This window comes from Copidosoma floridanum, unplaced genomic scaffold (assembly GCF_036245765.1).
Source record: "Copidosoma floridanum isolate Cflo_tuat_1 unplaced genomic scaffold, Cflo_Japanese_pri ptg000020l, whole genome shotgun sequence".
NCBI lineage: Eukaryota > Metazoa > Arthropoda > Insecta > Hymenoptera > Encyrtidae > Copidosoma > Copidosoma floridanum.
The window spans coordinates 12,388,437-12,412,925 of NW_028321897.1; the positions used below are offsets into that span (position 1 = coordinate 12,388,437).

General features: G+C 33.0%; 1 protein-coding gene across 1 annotated transcript in view; it reads right to left on the minus strand.

The window, feature by feature from the left end:
• Window positions 1–24,489, minus strand: part of Nos (Nitric oxide synthase) — a 2,633,257-nt gene that overhangs the window by 1,773,206 nt on the left and 835,562 nt on the right. The window contains exon 9 of the mRNA XM_089593752.1: window positions 6,283–6,477. Coding sequence (XP_089449878.1) covers window positions 6,283–6,477 — 195 coding nt within the window. The remainder of the gene's footprint in view (window positions 1–6,282; window positions 6,478–24,489) is intronic.

The following is a 24,489-nucleotide window of genomic DNA, read 5'->3' on the forward strand; positions in this document are numbered from 1 at the left end:
TCACATAATTTTGAGTAAGGTGTTACAAAATTAACTGTACTAAATGTTTATTCTCTACCTACGTAAAAAAAATCACCGTTAAAAAAAAGAGTTTTAAGTGAAATGTTTTAGTGTGGCGGTGTGTCTAGGGATTTTAATCAACATGATACCTTAAAAAAGCTATATTTTTAAGTTTGATTTATTGATTTTTTTCAATATTTAATTGTCACTTTTACAACTGTAAATTTTCCAATATTATTTTTGTTATTATTATGAATTGTCTAAATAAATTATTTAACTGATATAACAATTAAATACAAATTTTTAATCTCTTTCGTTCAATACCTTATTCATTAAATAAATGGATTTGAATAATAGTTTTATCCTTATCAATTGTTTTAGTGATTTTTAAACTTAAAAGTTTTCATATATATATTTACAAATATGTGTAGTTTTACATTTATAATAAAAGCGTATTTTACATAAAAGCTAACATTTATTTCTAAGTTACATGAAACTAAGATTAGTGAAGGTAAAATTAATAAATAAAATTGATTATAATGTGACGGGTAAATAATGAACCCATTTGGTTGGCTGGTGGCGGTTCATATAAAGTGCGCTTATTGATTCAGTGTTGATTGTCTCCTCAAGATGTCACGTACATAAATTAGTATCATAAGGTGATTGAGTTAAATACTTAATTATATTACAAAAAAAAGTGATCATTTCTGATCAAGCAGTAGCAATAAATAGACGTCAAGACGTGTCATTAGCTTACAGCAACCAGCAACTATCAACGTGCTTCATTATTGCGATACTGCTACATCTCAACAGGAGAATCGAGTGCAAGTGAGATTTTTTGTTATTTTACAAAAGAAATTGCGCAAATAAATTGAGCATATGGATCTACAATAGATGCAGTATTGTAGATTACACTTGCATGCAGAATGTGACGTAATTTTTGTGCGATTTTGGGCAAGGGATATGCTTGGCAGGAAGACTTAAAACGTTTATAAGTACGTTAGTCAGTATTTAGAAGATAGCTTGGCTGTTAGCTTTAATCAATTATTAATTTTAAATGTGTTTAAATAGGATGTGTACGTTGGCTGGTGCATGTAAGGCGGCCTGGACATGAGCCCGTCTTCAACTTGCAGATTTGGTTCAAAATATAAGTGTGCGGAAGAAGCATGAATATGTTATCTCTCTCATACTCATATTCTGACTTTAACCTGAGGGTTCAATACATGTCTTTATTTCTGCAAAATAAGAGAAAAACCAATTACTGTCAATGATATTATAGTAATAGCCGAAGACCCACTCAACCCCCTTGCCTCCCCCTTCCACAAATCTGCCACACAGTTTTCAAAGCCCTTCATGGCCCCTCCGGGGCCTCTGTCTGTAGCCTACCATAAAATGTGGAAAAATTTTGTTAGTGTTACTGTTATTTCGACCCAATAACAATATTCCTTATTATTTTGTAAGTCCCCCACAACTCCCCACCCTTCCCGGCATATTAGAAAGTGCCTACCATCGCCCCTCAACCACCCCCCACGACCACCCCACTGTTTGTTACCGATCCAGCACCCCTTAAAATATGAAGTATAATTGTACAGATTTGTAGCAGCTTAGTCTACAGTTTATAGTACATCGATAGGCTATTCTATACACAAACAATACATACGCTGAAATTAGCTGTATTTAGCAATTGTAAGTGGCAGCTCCTATGACCTACGGTAAACAAGCTCTGAGGTATACATAGTTATCTTTTTTTTCTTACACTGCCTAGAAGGCTGACAAATCAATTTTAAATTCAGTAAGAACGAGTACAAAATATATAAAATATAGTTATATTGATATATAAACATTAATAAGTATAAAATCTGAGGCTCGTTGACCTTTCTTTCGTTTGTAGAATGTCTTTCTAACATTCATACATCATTATGGTCATCGCCAGTAGCCTTATAAAACCACAAACAGAGAGAACTCTTCGATGTTCAATTTAAAGGAAAAAAAAACCATTCATAGATATAGTAAGTAAATAATAGCTTATTTATACTTCTAGGCATTAGCTTACAATTATTTTTCTCTTTAAAAGCCCGTCTGTCATAAGCCTACTACTTTTAATAGAAACGAATAAAAAAACAAATATATGATACGTGAAAGTTACCATTTTTTTCATTACTCTAATTGTCATAAGATAAGAAGTTAAGTAGAAAAACTTAACATTTAATTTTTTTTAACTATTGTTTTCAAATACGCATAAAAAGTAATTACAAAAAAGCCAAGTTTTCATAGACCACTAAGAAAGATCTTATCTCGAAAAGCGTTATGAATAGTTGTCCTGAATGCAAATTGAAGTTTCAATGATTTTTAACAAAATTCTAACATAAGAACATATCAATATATCATGTAATATGTTGCTACTTGATGATGTGGTTTCAACGTATGAGATCACTCCTAATGCGCTAATTTTCTTTTTTTTTTATTAAGTGTACTTTATCTGAATTGAAAAGTTCTTCCTAAACAACATTTTTGATTAAGAATTATTTTGACGTTCAATTCGCATAAGTATCTTTTCTGTAGTCTTTCATCTAATTAAAGATGAGTATAGTTATTTATGAAAAAATAGAGGCTTGGTTGAGTATATACTAACATAACTAGAACTTTTTCCCGAGATTTGTTAATTGTTATAGCAAATATCAAGACTACAGGAAATTGCTTTTACTAAGGTATAAAAGGTAACAAAGAGGTATTATATTCCCCGTGTTTAAAGTGATTTTTGGTTTTAATACTCTATTTCCAAGTTTTTCTTTTGTTATAATTTAAGCTTTCATATACTCAGTCTAATCTTCATTTGTGTTTTGTTGTAAAACCGTCTGCTATACAATAATTTCTTGTTAATATATCTATTGCTCTTACTTTAAAATTAGGTTCAGGCAGTGGCAGCCCTTAACGATTATTGTTTAATATTTCCATAGAAAAATTTATGTAAATGTTATCATCCGGAATATCGACACCTTTGTACGTGGCATAATTCTTGCTTTTATACGTTGTCGTAGTTCAATTCATTAAATTTAATTAAATATTTAAACATGCGTCATTGACTTCCTATTTTTCAGAAATGATTACTGATTTTAGTTTTTCTCTCTAATATCTAAAAACATGTTCAAGAAATTTTCATTTACGAAATAAATGTTTGTATTTAATTTTTAAATACGAAAAGAACCTTACATAATAATGACTTAATAGTTTTTGATACAACCATACTTATATTACCATTTTCATGACAGAAAGTATATGACGGAAATCCCCCCCCCCTAAAATTATACAATTATTTAAAGATTAAATGTGTGTATTGCATATAGTGCGCAAAGTTCTCTCTATTCTTTTATAATTCTCTTAATATTCTCTCTGAATTTATTTCCAAATTGTAGAAGCTTTCTCTAGGGCTTCACAAGACCAACACAAGACCAAGATTAGCATCATTCTAGTGTTGATCTTTAAAACTCTAGAATATGGGCAATATTACCTTGGTCTTGGTAAATTTACGCTTGTCTTGTATTGGTCTGGTCTTGGTTGTTGGCCAAAGTACTTTTGAGAAAATTACACCCCCCCCCTCCCCACATACACACATTATACGAAGAAAAATTGGATCTACTGCATATTTTTGATTCTAGATCTAAGGCATGAAATAGAACGATTTAATGCGATGGATTGGGGAAGCAATCTGGAACAAACAACTGTAAAAAAATTCGAAGCTCTATTCAAATCTCAGTATTATGAATCAAATTTTGTAGACTTTTCGAGTAAAGAAAGCGATTTCGTCAGGATTAAAGAGGATTTCTTTAATCTTAGCAATACTTTTCTGAATACTCAAACGAGTGGCCGATTCTGGCAAAATGATCTCCGAAGCTATTACGAAGCACTTAAAACTACAGCAAAAAACAATGTATTAGATTGGTGGCAGGATCACGAAAATTTATATCCATCTTGAGCAATAATGATATGTGATATTTTAAGTTTACTCTTGTCATCAGTTCCAGTTAAACGCATATTTTTAGAAATATTATCTATAATAACAAACAGAAGAACCGAGTGAAAGATGTGACTGTCGAGTTAATATTTAATAATGCTGCTTAATTTTTGAAAGATTATTCATTAATGTTATTTATTAAGGCAAATTATGTACTGATTTAAAATTTTATATCATAACATACGATATAAAAGTTCGTTAGAATTATTATCTGAAAATCGCCGTTAACCTTAAAATACCAGCAGTGGATGCTTCCTATGCTTTCAACAAAGGAAAAAAATGTATGCCCGTGTTTCTTTTTAATATCTTTCAATTATGTCTGTGTGTCTTGTGATCACATATATTTCGAGATAGCAGTATGTTTGGAGCTGCATTAGCTTTACTGTGTCAATCATTTTTAATTTTTTTTTATTTAATTCTGTTCGATAAACAAAAAGCTACAACTTTCAGTTAAAAAGTGTCAAGTAAGATTTCATACTATTCTGTTCATAATCATTTTATAAAAAAGCCACCTTAAGGAGTTAAACCTTCCGCAGTTTGCTGTGCTTTAACTTGTAGATTAAAAGTGCCTTAGCAAAAGATAATTTAACTAAATAGCCCAATGAAAAGACCAACAAATATTTTAGAATTACAAGCTTTCGTTGTATTTGCTAATTATTACGGTAAATTGATTAAAAAAGTAGGTTTCATTTTAGAAGCTTTGTATAAACTCTTACATACACAAAATAAATTTACGTGATCAAACCACCAGAAAAAGGCATTTTTTAAAGCAAACAAAGCTTTTACTAGTGAAAAATGTTTAACGTCTTATGACCCAAATTTACCTCTCGTACTGGCAACGGATGCAAGCCCATATGGTATCGGGGCAGTGTTACCACATCGCTTCCCTGATGGGACTAAAAGGCCAATACAATACATTTCAAAAACGTTGAATCCAACACAGAAGAAATATGATAGTACAATAGTACGATGCAATAATTATGTTATGTTATTAATAACAGTTAATAGGCTAAGCTGTTGAATAAAACTTTAAAAATGTACCTCATGTCTTAACATTGATAAGGTATAGACAGTTTGCAATTTATTTCATGATGCATTTTATAATATGACAAATTAATATTAATTTTATTTGTATGTAAGCATATTTATTAATTACAACTGTATGTAAGCATATTTAAGATTAAAATAAGTGCAGAAAGTACAGTTTAATAAGAAATGTTTAATTAAATTAATTCACATTACCTAAGTCTCATTTTATTTTTTGCTGATTTGCATGTAATTAATTTGTTACAATATGTGAAGCTTGCCTAACATTTTACTTTCGCCAAAGGTAGTTTTGATAAGGAACACATTTTTTTGCCCTCAGATTTATATAAATTTTTAATTGATTGTATTTCATGTTACCTGTATCTCAATAGTTTTTTTGATATGTTAGTGTTTGTATATTTATATCATCCTTGCAAATTTGCATTTGTTGTCTCTGTTAATTTGTTTTTTGGTCCGTGTTACCTTTTATTACAGTTTGTGAAAAATAGTTTAATAGGGATCTGATTGGTGACAAAGGATTATGCTTTTCAGTCTGTCTTGTAAGTATCTTACAGATTAATTTTTTTGTTAGGTTCACGGTCTTTGCGTGTTGTGTTTTGATCTCTATTTAAGAATTTATAATTTTTTAGTGTTTCATATTTTTTATCGTGTGAATTTTTGTGTAAGTCCACTGTAGCCTACCTGAAGAGGTTTGTAAAATTCAAAAGAAATTTTGCAGTCAAGTATAAATCTATTACCATGAACATCGTCTAGTCTATTTGTGCTTACTACGATTCCTTATTTCTCTCAACATTTATCAACGTTAACATATGACGTTGAATATATTTCCAACTAATTAAGCTTTTTAATGTCACACAAAATTATCATAAAAAAGAAAGAATGATATAGACTTGCGATAGCAAAAATGTAGTTTTCTTTGAGAGGTACAATAACATTTATATTTACAAGTCATGTAAGACTTATTAATTGAAACAGTTGAACCGTTATTTTCTTAAACCTTATCTGTAAAGACCATAAATAGTATATAATATAAGAGGTTTATCATATTTAATATATATACCTATTGATCGGGAAATCCTACTTTGTTTGACAAATGTCATTAAAATGTAGAAGTTAATTTGTTTTTTTTTAAAACAGTAATTAGAAATATAATAATTATATAGTATACATCTTATTCATACTTAAAATAAAAATCATACTATTTAACATCGAGAAAGACTTACTTGTGTATCGTAAGAAGGTTTTAAGTAATAGAGCGCCATTTCTTGATGAAAAACAGATGTGGCTGAGCTTGACATTGGAGGTATTATCCATACCCAATCGGCTGGGCATCCACTCCGTAATCGCATTTCATTATCAAAGTGTTTCATGAATGATTCAGAAGCAGTGTGATGATCAACAACAGTAACATTTGCGATCTAAAAATATATTGAAAACGTGTTACACAAAGCAGAATTTACTTTGTTATCATTGATAATGCAATTAGAAAAAACGTAAGCTCTAAGCTGCATGACATTAATACTTTCTTGTCAGCTCAAACAGTAGATAACTTCGAACATTCAACTTGTAAATAGTTGCAACAGATTTTTCGACCGCTTAAGCAAACTCTCACTACCTGGATAGGGGCTTGCCTTGACAAGAGGCCATGTCACATGTGAGTATTTGTAAGGTGGTACGGTGGATACAAAAAATAAAGAAAGTATTCTATTACACGCAAAAAAAAAAAAAAAAAGAGGGAGGGATAGAAAGAGTAAAAAGAGAGGGACACATTATGATAAGCATGGAGTAGGAAGAATAAAAGAATGAAGAAACAAGAGAAAAAGGGAAAAAAAATTCCAGTGGTACTACGGTGTTAGTTAAGTAGAAAAATAAGGAGTGATTTTAGAAAGATAAGGAGAAAAAAAGTAAAAGAGAGAGAAAGAGTTAAAAAAAAATCTTTTGTGATGACCTTAACTATTAATTAAGATGATATGTTAGATATGGTTCACTGTCAGGATCGTAGGTAGCTCAGTGGCTTCAGCTGCCATTTTTATAGATTTAGGATTAAGGTAAAATCTTTGCTTATTTTTTTTGTGACTCTGGGAAACTGATCATTCATATTCAAATATTACATCTAGGTCCAATAGATTAAAAGCCATAAAAAATAAGATGACCTGTTCGTATGTGTACTTGTTGTACATTTACTAAATATATGGAAGTTTTCTACTGAGTTTTTAGAGGCAAAGCGTTGTAGAAATAGCGTACTAAAATACAATTGCTGTATAAGAGCTATGTTTGAAAAGGACATAAGCTTACAAATAAATTTATTTAAATTTGGTAAATCGTCACATTTTATCATGAGTAGTTTTAGTGAACGTTGAGTATGAAGCTCGGCTAGAATAACGTACTAAATCTCATTTGTTATACTGCTTGTTGATGAGACACATACAATGTATTTACGTCCTTTATAAAAAAAAACACTTTGTTTTCATTGCGTCTAATTTTTTTAACAAGTTTTTCTTTCTAATCAAGATAAATTTTTGGTTTAAGCATGTTTGTTACATAGATAGTGAGGAGAAAAGTCAGAGTGGTAAGAGGAGTGCAAATACATGCAGCAACGCTGACAATTACTTTTTAAGTGAAACTATTTTAAGCGCGCTTTATATGGGACGTTAACACGTGAAACGAGCTAGCAAGTCAGCAAGCAAGTGAGCGACCGCTGCTGAACACATAGGTATTGACAGTTATATAAATGTATACCAGCTGCACCACAGGCAGGGGAACTATTTGTCTGTCTCCCTTCTTCTCTTTCTCTCCCTCTCACATGTAAACAATAGTGCGTCACAATAACTCTATCTGTATTTATAATTTAGCTCAACTCTATCTCTGCATGGAAAGTAGACACAAGACAGTTGTTTAGAAAAATCACTTCCCCAAGCGAACGGATTAATAGACGAGCGGTCAACTATCCAACTACCAATAGCAGCCAACTATGCCTAACTTTTAAGATCGACAAGATTGCAACTCTGCCATTGCGCCACCATGTCAGCCGTAGATATACCTACTGCTGCATGGTAAAAATTGTAACGCGGTGGTAATATGGGCTAAACTAAGCCTCTGTCACAGCAAAGGTACTGTCAGGTAAATAATGTCTAACACAAAACGTCGCTGGATCTCTCTGAAGTTTTCAAAAAACATAGTAAAGATCATTTTTTTTCCTATTTATTTTTTCGTACGTATACATACATGTTAAAAAATGTATGTAAAATAATAAATATGTACAGTACGACAACGTAACTTTTGAAAATGAAAAAAAACGCTGTATCTCAAAAGAGAAGCAAAATTGGCTAAAAATAACAACTTCTACGAGTCTTATAAAAGGAAACTACATGAAAAAAGTGCCCAAATAGAGAGAGGTTCAACTATTAATAAACATTACCCTAATTTCTTGATTTTTTGACTGTATGTTGGGAAGAACAAGTCAAAGAATTTTTTTATTTAGTGTGGCATTTTTGGAGAAGTAATTTGGACGTTGACAAAATCTTTGAACAAATTTTGTTACAACATAACCTTCTAGAATTAAAGAAAAAACAGTCTTGTCTCGAAAAGAAAGCTAGATAGTCGAAAAATAGTTCTGTGCCTAGAAAATAACTTCTGAGGTGCAAAAATATGTTGAACTTGTTTTTACAAATAATCGTAATAATCGTGAGAATAATAAATTGTATCTCAAAGGCAAAGCTACAACCTTCATATGCTACCTTTGAATCAATTTATTTCTTGTTCTCTATAATGTATGACCATAAAAATTGTCACATGACCAAACCTACATCCTTCTTATTATTTTTGACATCAGTAGAAATTAGTTAAGCATGGCTGGATTTGAGTCTTAATTTATAAATAATCATAGAAAACGAATTGGATGACAAATTAATACTTAACAATGACAAACAGCTATATATCTTTTCTTATTACGTATACATATATATTACAATAAAATAATAATCTACAGCTACATTATTTTCCTCAAACTAAAGCAGATAAAGTGAATTATTTTACTTTTATGGTAGCTAAAATAAAAAACAATTTTTATTTGTTGGATACAAAGATTTCAACAAACAATTATTGCACACATTTCATTCTATATCAAATGCACGAATACTAGTTCTGCATAAAAGAAATTTTTGTCGCACGTAATGAGACAAAAATATTGTCTTTCAGTGAGTGTAGTGAAAATTTTTGCTTTATTTTGTATAACATCACTAACAATTCGTACACGTTTTACATCTATCATACCACAGATGGAGGTTCTTAGAATTTGCAAATCATAAAATAAGTAATATGTTAAGGTATATGTATTCTATGCGGGCGCAAGCTCAAATATGTAATAATATTAAGAGTTTCACTATTTTAATATTGAATTTTTAAAGATCTATTAAAATTCGGTATCCGTTTATTTCCTCAGTCTTTACTATACCGAGATTATTAACATAATAGTTAAAAATTTCACTTCTGCTGGGGGTCCCGAGACCCACACACGGTTTATTAATGTGGATACACTTACATACATACTTTAAAGCATACTTAACTTCTTGTAAGTATATTCAAAAACTAAATTAAAAACCTGTTTGAAAGTTTCATGGCTTTATACAAACAGGAATCTTTTGTATTGAAAATTCAGAAGCTTTGTACATGTTAAATAAATTTTATTTTACTTCATTTTTGCATTACGTTACGTAGAATATAATTTTTAAGAACTTATTATACAAAAAAAGGTACAGTTAAAAGGATCTGAATTTTTTTTGATACATTTTTAATATACGGTTGATGTAAATAAAATGTGTCCAAAGAACTTATGTCTGATAAACGTCTTGGAGGGACTCTCACTGGTATGTGATACTAGCGTATTGAAAAAATGCCGCTAAAGGATATTTTCTTAATTTTTGAGATACAATTATATCTTAGGTACTTAATACGGACAAGGAATATAGGGATAAGCCTACGTGATAAATGTGAGCGTGACGTTAGAGATGTAATCCAGCGTAGGCAGTGTGAAGTTGTTCTGAATCATAGGAAGATTCGACGAAATTGGACAGTCTTGTACTGGCCTGTCTGTATATAATTTATACTGTATCATGCTGTTATATATTGTTTATTATTATGTATGTATTAGATATTAAAATACTGTTTAAAACCATATTTAATCAATGTAGGTATATGCATTCTTACTACAATTGCACTATCTTTTTACACAAAATTGTTTAATAGAAGGTATTTTTCTACTTATATTACTATTCTTTGCCAAATAATTTCATAAAATAGTAAATGCATACTTTAGTACCCTAGCACCTACTGCCCACTAGTAATCAAGGTTTTATGATGTGATGGCTTCAAAGAAAAAAAAAAATAAGTACATTGTGTCCGTAAAAAAACTATATTAGCTGCATTCCTATTAAAACTAAGAACGACGTAAAATAGAGATCAATAATTTTTCCTAAGCTTCGGCAAATAGGATTGAAAGGTGCAATTCTTTTTTTTTACTTAGTGATAATATAAATTAATGAACTAGTATCTTTAACCAAATAATCTTGTAAGCGTATATGCATTTGTTATAAGTGGTTCATAATAGTAACTAACAAACAAGCATCTACAACCCAAAAACTGAGTGAACTCAAGTCATTTCCTTTAAATTAACAAAATTGCTCATGGCACAAGTAGCTCCAGTATTTTCATTCTAAAAAGATGTTATTATTATTTAATAGACAAGTACCTTGCAAGATGTTATTAACGAGCCCTAAATCTTTTCAATGTTAATTTATTATGACGTTAATGTATAAGCAAGAGCTTATAACAAACTGACCCAGAAGATTTCAATCTTTTTATTTAAAACAGAGTAAAACTTTAACAACCAAGCAAGTACCTTCCACGAAATAATGCAGTCGAGTTTCATCTTTTTGTCTTAAAAAAACCAAATGTAAGATAATGAATGTCTGTCCAAATTGCACGTCTAAGTTTTCTTGATCTTAATTTATTATGTTACTTGATGAATCAGTGCCTACAACAAAATGATTGACTATGCTCAAGTTTTTTTAATTATAAGAAATGGAATGTTAACTAATTACTGAATTATTTTTATGAACGAAAAAATACAATGCAATTTAATATTTTCATCTTAAATACAATAAAATTAAGATAAGTAGTCAAGAACCATAAACAGAATAATCCAGTACACCAAAATCTTTGGCATTAATATTTATTATTATGTTAGTTAAAACATAAGTTTTGATAACTCAACGATTCAGTACGATTTTATTCCCTAATATTTACTTAATTAAAGGTTAACAAGTGATCAAGTCCATTGATAGTATAATCCAATCGGTTCTCGTTGTTTATTTATTACTAACAATTGTAATTATATAATAAAGAAATTTTATATTTTCATAAAAAGCTATTACGTTTTTAAGCTTATAACTAGTGGCCCCCCCCCCCGTCTCAGTTATGCCAGAGACTTTTTAAATGAAACACCGTAGTGTGTTTACATGTAATGTGAAACGTTTTTAGTTAAAAATTTTACTTCTATTTCAGACACTTCTCAGAACAAAAACTTTCTTGTTAAAAAAATATTTGTTCAAAATCCATACAGTTCATTTGATCGAGTGAAAAGCTGTTACAAGTAAAAAAAGATTAATGGTGCTAAAAACTATTGTGCTTTTCTTATGCGATATGATAATCATCGTCTCTAAAAGGCCTGTTACGTACGATATGCTAGGCATATCATACTAACTCCCCCTGGTGACCACGAAGCTACCTTATCAAGAGGGTACCGACAGGAGGAGAACGAGGTTATATAAGGCCCGGCAAGCTTCAAAATCCAGAGAACGAAGGAAATACTCGGACAGACAGGGAGAGCGAAGAAAAGACTCGCACAGACCTAGAGACTGGAGGGAATACTCGGACAGACAGGCAGAACGAAGAGAACACTTGGAGAGATCGGGCAATTAATCGGGAACACACACGCGTCTTTGCCTTACAAATAAGTATCTTAAATAAAAGTCTTCAAGGTTCTAAGATTTTGATCGTTCTCGCGAAGCACCTCCTTACCTTTCGGTTTTTCTACGTAACAGTTTTGGTGCTAGGTATGGGGTTTGGTAAGAGTCATAATTTTTTTTTTGCACGCTGAGAAGCACACATAGTGCAGTGCCGCGAGAATACAACGATTAAAAATCGAGGAGCCGAGAAGCCGATAAAAAAGGACAGGAGCAGTCATATTCTGCAAGTGACGGTGACATCAACCCGCAGAAAAACAGGACTAGGACACCAACTGCCGATAATCACAGGATCAAGGATCAAGGAGACAAGCGGCAAGCGCTGAAAAGAGATGACTTTCAAAATCTCATTTCTACTGGTGTGCATATCAACGAGATTGTAAGTCCATTTATAATAAAATTAATTTTATATCTTACTCCCCGGGAAAAAGAGGGAAGGCACTTATTAGGCGAAAATAAGGTCATAGAAAATTTTTGTTTCTGGATTTATATTTATTACCACGTCCTCTCCTTGTGTTTGGAGTTTTTTTTTTTTCTTACTCTTAGAACCCGAAGAAAAATCGTGCGAGACAACAGACTTAAACAAACAGCAGATAAGGAAAATTTAGGCATATCGAACATAAAACAGAGGGAATTTATAAGTAGGCTTCCACAGATATAGGAAATATTCGAAAATAATAATATAATAATAGTAACCGGCACCCATACACACCACATATTTCATTATTATAATTTTTTTTAACAAAACAGACTGCAGATATTCCCAAAATAATATTTCTTTCTAGTTATCACTAAACAAAGAAAGGGCCAAAATTAAAGAGAGCTATTAAAAGACGAACGCTGCTCTTTTATTTTCTTATCTCGCCTGTCACTACTCTTTTCACCCGATCATTGTTAAGCTGTAACACAGGTAATTAAATGCAGCCCCGTTGCTAGGAGAATAAATACACCTTATCAGAACCAAAAAGGAGGATACGACACATAGAAATACATGTATAGAAGGGGAAAAAAAAAAAAATTAAAATAAAAGGAAAAAAAAATGATTCATCTACGTGACACTATCCATGAGTCAGAGAGTGATAGCGAAGGCCCAAGTAATAATATGATGGCAGACTTGTACAGGCCAGAGCCCAATAGTAAACAAAAAAAGAAAAATATGACGGAACGAATGATGGAATTGGAGCTGGAACCCGAGGGGTGCGAGAAACTAGACGCCCTGGACGAAGAAACAAAAGCGATAGTTATGAGTTTATTTTCAAAGATAAAAGCAAAACTAAAAAGAGCAGAGGAAGTGAACGTGCCACATGAGTCAAACACTGAGACCAGCCAAAATCTGTCACCGATGATAAGGGATCAAAGGGACATATTGTGTGACACAAACGCAAACACAGGACGTATAAATAAAGAAATTCACCCTCTTTCTAGCGAACGAGTCTTCGGGCGAAGCTTAAGAGAAACTAAAGAAATACGTGGAACTCGAAAAAATAAAACAAATATGTTATCAACACAATGGAGCATGCCAGAGAAACAAGAGCGGCCGATTCACGTTACACCTCGTTACGAATATCAAGGCACTAGAAACTCCGGGACGAGAGACTTACATGCTCAACAGCTGTGGGACGAATTAAGGGATATGAACAAAGAACCTGGAAAAATCAAGGAATTCGTGTCTATGGTAGCAGAACCACCGTTGACTAATAATTACACAAACTGTACCGATTTCAATGAACATAGGAATAGGGACAATATAGCACCAACCATGGGCCTATATACAGAAAATATGCAAGCTACAGGTAATCATAACCATCCACGCAGACCGCAGAATTTACAACAAAACATTCTGCCCACGCTCAGCCACATGGCAAATAGCATCCCGTTCTTCGACAGCGACCCAATCAATCTGCCGCTATTTGAAAGAATGGTAAGAATGACTGCTCAAATGAACGGTCCAGAATATGAATTATTTATCCTTGGAACCATTGCAAGCAGACTAAAGGGAAAAGCAGCTGAGCATTTCGCACCTAGATTGGCTTTATTCAGCACGGTCCAGGAATTTCTTCGGGAACTTTCGAACAGATATGGGAGTATAAATAATTCGGACACTTAAATGGCACGATTGAAGATAATCAGACAGCAAAATCGGGAATCGATAGAAGATTATGACGGAAGGGTACAACGATTATATAACAGGCTCACGATGCTGCACGATTCGAATCCAAGCTTACTGCCGATTCAAAAGCAGGTCCTAAATGAAGGCGTGGAGGCAGAAGCAGTCAACAATATGGGTCAAAACATATGGGTTGCACCCAACATACAGGTGCAAAATCACAAGCTTAAATTCGAGGACTCTCTGTGAAGCAATCATAGAGGCATTAAAAATAGAGAGTGACCTCAGTCTACGACACGCATTACCAGTAAGTGCACTGCCTGCATACAATAAGGCAACAACCGAGCGAGGGCCACTAGTAAACCTAGCAAGTTAAGAGGATAACACAAGAGAAATCACTAACGGGGCACAAGGGACCGCAGAAAGCGTAAAACGCTGTATATATTGCGACGGCTGAACCGGGCATTCAGTCGAGGAATGCCGAAAATTACTAGCAGTAATCAATGACAGAAAAACTTCGCGAGACAACAAATGAGAGTTAAAAGGAAATTGCAGTTATTGTCAGAGACCAGGACACTACGCGAGAGACTGTCGTTCACGTATGCAAGACATAGAGGAAGAGGGAAGACAGCGAAACGAGGGAAATAACCAACCCGTTAATAATACCCATACCAACAAAAATGCCTATGATTATAGGGGTAAAAATGATAACTTTAATAACACTAATTACAATAATTACAACAGGGGCTATAATAATAATCGCCTAGTGAAACAATATAACAGGAATAATAATTACAAGTATAGGAATAATAACTACAATAATAGAAATAACGATTGCAATAATAGAAATAACAACTACTATGACAGGAATAATTACAATAACAGGTATAATAACTACAACCCTACAGGGAGAAATTATAACACCAACCGCGGCTACAGTGACCAGTATAATAACAACAACAGGGAATCATTAAACCGTTATGGGAACAACTATAAGAATTGAGACAGTAGGGACGGCTATAATAGGGACTCAATTAGGCAAGAGCCGCCACGGGATAGGGGCCCACAGCATCGAGAAAACAACGCATACGGCCCTGACAATAGGAGGGACGTACCGGCAGCTTCAAATTCGCAAGATGTTCGGCGTGCTCCCCAAACGTCGGGCATCAACTAGAGAAAGAGATAGAGAAAAGCGTGTCCAGTGAGGAAGAATGTGTGAGAGAGAGGCCGCAAAAGACGAAGAAAGAGATAGTAGAGAAGAAGACGCACAACGACAGTTCAAGTACTTACACAGTGCAAGAAAAAATAGAAAGTAATACGGCACAGCAGGATACCACTCCGATAAAATGAAGCGGAAAACACACAAGAAACATTGGCAGAGCCCGCAAGAAAAGTAATCGGACAAAGGCGCCGGACACACATGTAGATAATGATGAACCCAAGCTTTCAGAGCGTGACGAAGAAAGAAAGCAGCTCCCAAAGATAACTATAAAACTCGAGAGAACAGGGCATATGCTTTCATCGGTCCAGTTACAGGGACCACAGTTAAAGAATGAAAAGGCGACTTTTTATGCGGATACAGGCGCAGAGATTTCGATTGTAAAGGTTAATTTTCTAAGCACAGACATGCTCATAGACAGTAGGTATCGAGTAGCTCTTATTGACGTAACTCACGGAGCATGCGAAACGTTAAGCACAGTACAGGCTCAGTTGCACGGATTAGAGTGCACATTACATGTAGTCCCCCATGATTTCCCAATTAACGCGGAAGGAATCATAGGGTGGAATATTTTTAAGCGATACCGGGGCCAGATAATCGCCGCCGAGAATACGATTAAATTGGAAAGCGTAGAGATATCACCGTTAAGGCCGGAGTGTTTTAAAATACCTGCGAGATCGAGGCAAATAATTTATGCGCGAATAAGAAAAAGAAAAAATAATTCAGAAAATGGCTGGATACCCCTCCAAGAAATGGAGGAACGAATATGGTTCGGGAACTTTATAGCCAGGAATTTTAATGGTAAAATAGTCGCAGAGTGCATTAATACAGGGAACGAAATAAAATACGTGCCTGTTCCAGAAGTAGAGCTGCTAGAATATGAGGAAATTTACCGAAAGTGCGCAGAGGACGTCGAAGGGGACGACGTCAAAAGCTTGTAGGAAGCAATGATAAGATTGTTTGATAAAGAAAAAAGAGTTGACAAGAAAAAAATTGAAATTTATACGAAAAACGAAAGGGAACTAGAGAAAAAAAAACGGGTAGACAAAATAACGCAACTCGTAGCCACAGCTGGTTGCAACAAAGAAGAAAAAAAACATATAAGAAATCTAATTAAGTCCAATAAACAAGGAGAGCCCAACATACATGATTTATTAGAGGGGAGGTCCGATGAATTACGGGCTCTAGTAATGATGGACATGAAATTGCAAGATGTAGAGGGAAGGCCGGGAATGAGGATTGACCTGTGGGAGCCTAACGAAAAGCGCTTAAGGCCCCCACCTGAACCACCACCCCCGCCGGATCCTTAAAGCAACGGTAAGCCATTGACTAAAGAGAATACAACGACGATAGCTATAACAATATTAATAATAATGATAGTAACATTAATAAAAATAATGACAGAAGAAATACTGGATATAAGAAAAATAAAGCTAGTATACCGACATAGTATATTGTATAGAAAGACAGGATGAACAGAAACATACGTGTATAATACATATATACAGTAACAAGCGTTAGTTTTCATGAATTCGTGGCCCTCGGACGAGCCGCGAGTGAGCAACAAATGATACAAAAAGAAAATATGAAATAAGTGATTACTGCGCAACCAACTGATATTCTGACAATTAACCAACCCCCTTGTGGAGATAGACTATTGTAAAAATACGTACAAAAGTTCAGATTTCTAAAACTTCTGTGGCCCCCGTACGCAGCGCGAATATATGACAAAAAGAGTGGGATTAATTAGGTTTACGATTAAATTTTTTTCGCGGCCCCAGATGCGCCGCAAACTAGATATTTACCTACGTTACACTTAGATTTTCAAAAAAAAAACCACAACTATAATGGATAGGTACGCATAAACAAAGCATTAATAATAATAATCAATTGTAATTTAATGTAATGTGAATGAAAAAAAAGCAAAGCGAATGAGGAGCGCGTGTGGCACTCTCTAGTGAGTAGACGTACTCAATAGGAGTAGAATTAACTCACAGGCCAAATGTACAAATTACGCATGGTAAAGACAAATAAAAAGGAAAAAACAGACGTATGAGCTGACATATACTTGTAAATTAAAATAATTTTATTCTTGATTACCCGATTGACTTCATTATTGTAAAAAAAAAAAAAATATATAAAAAAAAAAAAAGTTTTAGCAATTATTGTTAGGTAGAGAGGAGCATGGAGAAATGATAAAAAAAATAAATAAAACAATTTTATAAAAAATAAAACTATTTTTGAAAAAGGCCCACGAGCCCACGTCGAGTATGGAAGATTAAACCTACTCTTCTTACTTCCTGCTATCGTTCTCCTTTAGAAACCATCCCACTCCTACCATCATGATATACTGATAATCACAACTTCTGAAACGCCACACATAATTATAACGGGAAATAGAATTGACTACCATGTCTCAATTAACGAATAGCCCGTTCGTCAAACTGTCCACCTCAAAGTTAGCATAATTTTGCAAAAAACAACATGGACCAGTACTTAGTCGTTCATGTAAGGGAGACTAAAAAAAATGCACCCAGATCACCGTTCGATGATCGAGAGGAATAATCGACCACACCCAGTGTGCGGCAGTGTTTCTGAAAACTTGGCCATCGAAGGACAACGTTACTAGGCCATCCTCATTCAAACAGGATCGTCGAAAGTGGAGAGAAAGCATATGAATCTACAACCCGCACGCTTAACTGAAAAAAAATAAAAGACGCTTGCAATCACATAAGCTGTCACTTACATAACGACATTGTGCAGCAGTGTACGCGAGCTGCTCCTGCTTTTGCAAAAAAGAAAAAAATAAAATTGCATCCATAAGGACCACACACGGAGATTCTACTGGCGCAAAAAGAAAAAAAATCACGCTGTGATGCAAGTAGAGTTGAAGCTCAGCTTTGAGAACTCAGTCGCCACGCAAATATCTTAAAAAGTACACTTTCTCTAGACATTAGAGAGTAATAAATGAAAGCTTTGTTATTGTAAAAAAAAAAAAAAAAAAAAAAAAAACGAATATCGAAAAAGCAGCGAACTAACTCAGCAAATACGTCTACGGCGTCAAGAGTGGTTGTTGACAAAAAAAATACCCTTATAAATCCTTTCCTAAATCTGACCACATAAGAAAAGAGATTAGAGGAGTATGAGGGAAACATTATATAAAAAAATGTATGGGTGAAAAGTATTAGAAATGTGTATGATACGGGTCAAAACTTCACTGCCAGAAAATGATTTTTTTTAATTCATACCTCCAAGCTCGTCTCGACTAAAAAAATATACTAGTGAAATGTAAGGCAACCAATCGTCTAACTATTTAACTCTACAGTGTTCTTTAATATGTTATATGAACCCTCAGGCAAAATGGAGCGCATTATATTATATCCGACTATTTACAAACTCAATAAGCAACTTAAATGCGCACGTAGAGACGATGCGAAATAAAAGATAACGTAATGGAACATATTTACGATGAAAAATTTTTGTAACTAGGAGAAAAATACCTACATTGACAAAGACACTAAAATAAATTACAATAATTGTACAAAAAAAGTAAAGAAAGAGAATTAGAAGATGTATGTTTATTATTATATACTTTAAGTGTGAGAAGAGAGCCACACTCGCAGCTGAACGCTAACCAAAGGGGAAACATAAGAGAAAGGGTAAGGTACATACGGTAATACATTTGAATAAATACCTATAGATGAAGTATAAGTAGTGTTAGGACAAGTATTTACCACAGAAATTAGGGTTGGTAACTAATAGCTAACAGCTTTATATATTACAGGATTAATGAATTCGGCATGGGGCTTCTTTTTCTTATGTATAATTGCCTTCTTTATCGGGGGGCCCTACTACTGATATGTTATAGAATGTTCACAGGAAAAAAAAAAGTTCAAGAAAAAGCACGAAAATTGGCAGTAATTCAAACTACACCGACAGTAGAACTCCGAGCAGAAAGGTGACTGCGATCCTCTAGACGGATACTAGAATTGCCACTGACCAAAATTAGAATTCGTGAGCTTCGGGGATGAGCGCCGGGAGTCGCTCGACTATATTGGAGGTCGCAGTCCAAAGGATGAAACTATTAAACTAGGAAAGAATTTTTTTTTTAAGTATGTAGTGTTGGAAAAATCACTGTTAGTCAAAAAAAAAAAAAAAAAAAAAAAAAAAAAAAAAAAAAAAAAACTGGTAGTTGTAGCGATGATAATAATAATAATAATAATAATAATGATAATAATAATAGTAATGTTATAAGTATAATAACAACAAATACCATTTTAACAATAAAAAAACAAGAATGAGCGCCGGGAGTCGCTCGGCTATACCGAGGGGCCCAGTCCGTAGGACAATAAAATTTTTTCTTTCTTTTGATGATAAGGTTGTACGAAATTTTTTTTTCTCTTTTTTTATCAATAAGCGCAAGTGAAAGTATAAAAAAAAAAAAATAAAAAAAATAACAACATTGTAAAACCACACTTAAAGTAAAGTAGTCGTAAGCAGAAGCCCGCTTAGCGGCAATTTCATATATAATTGTAATGTAAGGCAAAGCGCATACAAAAACAATATTGTTATACACTTAGCACACGATGAGAGGAGACTGAATGATTGTGAGAAAAAAAATATTAATGTAAAGAGAACAGTGGTTCTCTAAAAGAATGGAAGAATGAGTGTAGGATACTAAACTACATTAACAACACAAACAACAGAATACAATACAGCACACACACGCACACTCGCAACAAATCCACAGGCTCAGTACCGTCAACATCGGAAAGCCAGCGTCGTCGAGGGCGACGATGTCGCGGCCTCGGACGTGTTATGTACGATATGCTAGGCATATCATACTAACTCCCCCTTGTGACCACGAAGCTACCTTATCAAGAGGGTACCGACGGGAGGGGAACAAGGTACTATAAGGCCCGGCAAGCTTTAAAATCCAGAGAACGAAGGGAATACTCGGACAGACAGGGAGAACGAAGAGAAGACTCGCACAGACCGAGAGACCGGAGGGAATACTCGGACAGACAGGGAGAACGAAGAGAACACTTGAAGAGATCGGGCAATTAATCGGGAACACACACGCGTCTTTGCCTTACAAATAAGTATCTTAAATAAAAGTCTTTAAGGTTCCAAGGTTTTGATCGTTCTCGCGAAGCACCTCCTTACCTTCCGGTTTACCCACGTAACAGGCCGTTGAGTAGCAGTTTTTTCTGAAAAATCTATGAACAGGTTTTTTTTAATGATCCACTTATATTAAAAACTCACAAGAAAATATATTATTAAAAAAGATTTTTTTCTTTTATCTCACAACTTTATTACCAGCAACAAAGTCCTGGACCTTAATCTCTACATTTTTTAGTGAAACAAAAATGCAAATACATATTCTACCAGTTTAAAAATCTTAAAAATTCAAGAGATTTCTATGGGGGTTATAGTCAAAAACTGATCTCTTACTCAATGAATTGTTTATTTATCTACTTAGATGCTGCTTTACTTCCAATAAATGCTTAGAGTTTTTTGAAGCTCAAATTAGTATCCATCAGATTCATAAGAAATGTTCTTTACAACTTCCTCCAACTTTTGGCATAGTTAAGACTTTTGTGAGACCTTAAGGCTACGTTATTTAATTTTATTAGGTTGTTGTTGATTTGTTGGTCATTTGTAGCTTGACCTTGGATGACCCTGAGAACTACTAGTAAGCTTCCTAAGTAAATTCTTTATTGACTAGAGTTTCCAGCAAACATGATTGCCTCTTGACCTCAGAGTTATTTTCTATAGCCTGTTATTGCAGCAAGACACTGATTAAGAAAAAAACTACAACGTTTATTGCTTTAAAGCTAATTGTAGAGCTCTGTTTGAACGTCTCCTGGTATAAAGTCATAGACTTTGTTGTCTAAAGTACCTTTTTCTTGCAGACTCAATTGTTTTGGTGATCTGAAGTGGAGGAATTGGTTCATGATGCTTGCCCATTGGAGGCTGTCCTCAAGCTTCTTTTTCCTTCGTAGCTGTTAGGTCTTTCCAGCTCAGACCATGAAGAGGATCGGTGATACCTGGTTGAATGCTTAGAGTCAAAAGGGTTATATAGGTTCATTCCAACATCAGGGTTTCCAGCCTTGCGACGAACAACTCCACTCATGATGTCTGCCAGTGAATAACTAACTTGGTTTAATAGTAGCCGGCTTAACATAGTCTTTGAGTTGAATAATCGTTTTCAGAAATGGTGATAAAAATGTATTTGTTGGCAAGGTATCTTAAACTTACGTGGCCCCTAAAAAAACCAATGAGATAAATAATTAAGTCAAAAACGTTAATACTTACAATGGCTCTTTTTAGATGATAAGATTTCAAGTTATTTCTTATTATTATTCTTGGTGATGGAGAACCAGCTTCAGTTAGCTTGACTCTTATCCTTGGAGTATCCATGATCGGAGACCGTACTAGTGGGAGGTACGCTGCAGACCAAAGAATATCTTGTCTTCAGATTATCCCCAGGATGATCAACCTCTCATCAATAGTCAGGAAGGTAGGCCTGGATAATACTTACTCTGTAGATATGGTGTTTGGACGACTTCTAAGAGAGGCCGTTATGGCTGTCCGTACTTTTCCGGGCTGTCTTTCCTGGCTTGCATTTGAAGTAGAAAATCCTATAAAGGCCCCAAGATGTATAATTTAATGGCCAAAGAATTCTAAAGCAATGAAATAGGTTGTGCTCTGGCTAGGCACGTCTCCTGGTATTGCACCAGAGACGTTGACGTTCTGATCGCCTATTTTTCGTGGCACTTGGTTATTTTTCCTTAGCAATCCAGCATTAAAACCAAATTATATCACTTGCTCATAACAGAAGAGTGTCATCAGAAGCTGGGATGCCCAGCTGCATTACTAAATACTCTGTTCTTGGTGAAGTTCACATGAACAACTAGCAGAATCGATAAGCTGATAAGGCATTTTATAACTTTTCTCCACTATCTCTGATCATGGGTGGCGTTAATTTCATATCGATGCCTCCTAGTGAGTCATACTGAACGAAAGCGCGAACCTAGCTTATTTGAGCAAAACTTTAAGATTTCTCATCGCTATTGTTTTACACTAAAGAAAAAAAAACTATGTCAAAACCATCTTGGAATCTTCGAGAATCAGAATGCAAAATTGAAGCAAAATCAGTTCAGTAGTTTTTGCGGTTAGTGATTACATCGGTTTCAGCGAATTTGCTTTATATATAAGTAAGATATTCCTATGCTGCAAAAGTACATTGCCACATAAATACTGTGATGTATTCACGTCTTCATGTTTAAAAGACAAATGGTAATGGTTGTAGACCACCAAACGTCGTTTTTGAATATCTAATGCTTTGCATGTCGTTACTCTTCTTTGTGATGAATTCAATAAAAGGTTAGTAAAAAAATGATAAAATAATTTTTGTCCACTGCCGTGAGTGGCTTAGGCCACGGTTTTTACTCTAAAAAATAGTTTAGAATATCATACAGTAAAATCTTCAAAATACGGACATGCAAAGTATAAAACTCTTGTTTAATATAAAAGTTATAAGTGATAACTCATATCAAAGCTCGTAACTTTTAAATAGCCAAATTACCGGTGTTATTAAATATATTTTGTTACGTAATTACAAAATGTCAGTTATAGTTTATTTTTTGAACAGTTAAGGCACCTTCATATAGATTTCTGTTATAACTTGTTTAGAAAAAAAATTAATTATTAAAATTCGAATAGAATAATTTATAATTTTTCTATCATAACAATAAAAATAATGTAGAAGAATCATTTTTTTTTCTTATTTCATACTTAAATAGTTAAGAAAAATGAAATACTGTTAATATTAATCTTATAATAAGCATTATATATAAACGAAAAAAAAAAAATTTTTAAGGATTTTTTTTTACATTAAATGTTCAAAATAAAATGCAATAAAATGGTATTCTACATTTTAAAAAATATGAAATTATTTTTATTAGTATTAAAGTTATAGGTTTTAAGTCCATTGATTTTCAAAGAATTATGAAAACTCAAAAAGTATGTATTAAATAATTAAATCCAGAGCAAATATACATCATAGATTCAAATATTGCATGACTTACTAAACGAAAAGAATCTTAAATATTAAGTTTTATTCTATAAATTACTTATATTAATAGAACTAAATTAGAATAAGCAATAATTTATTCAATTATATTTATAATTTACAGATAGACTAAGTATAACTATAGTAATTACTCATAATTTAAGTTCATAAATAAATTAATGAAGATACTGGCTGCAGAAAGTCATGAAAAAAAATAAAGTCCTTTTAGTAAAAGCTTTAATTTATACTAAAATTAAATAATATTCCTCTATTCATATTTTATTTTATAAAGTTTCATGATCTATAAATTCCTATAATTCTAACTTATACTATACTTATGATATGCCCTATTCGATACATTAAAATTTTTTATATTTTAGTAATAATAAAGACAAGGTTTTGATGATAAATGACCGTACAGTAAGACAATAATCGTAATTAAAATAGAAGAAATTATATAATACCTAAAAATTATTGCTTATAATATAAAAATAGTAAAAAAAAAAAGATAAAAAGATCGAACATTATATTATTTCAGATGAATATATTTACAACAATAAAATACAATTATTATAGAAATTAAAGATACAGTAAAAAAAAAAGACTTAAGTGATTCAATTAATATGAACTAATATACTTATTAATAACTAATGTATAATTATTAAATTTCATGAAACACATGAATTTAATTTGTTGAATATAAATATATTTTCTATCATTAATATTAACAATCTTATTACTAAAAATTACATCGTACTTACATAATATAAAGTAGTATATTTAAAACAAATTTTGTGAATTGATTTTTATAATTAAGTTTTTTCAATAAAATTATTTAAATCAATAAGAATAATTTATTTTTTAAAGGTGAAAAATTTAAACGCGAAAACTTAAATTCAACATTAAACATTTAACTTTACCGTCAGAATTAAATTCATTCAATTAATTACAATACATACCACAAAAAAATATTTTGAAAAATGAGTATTATATCATGCTTAAAAA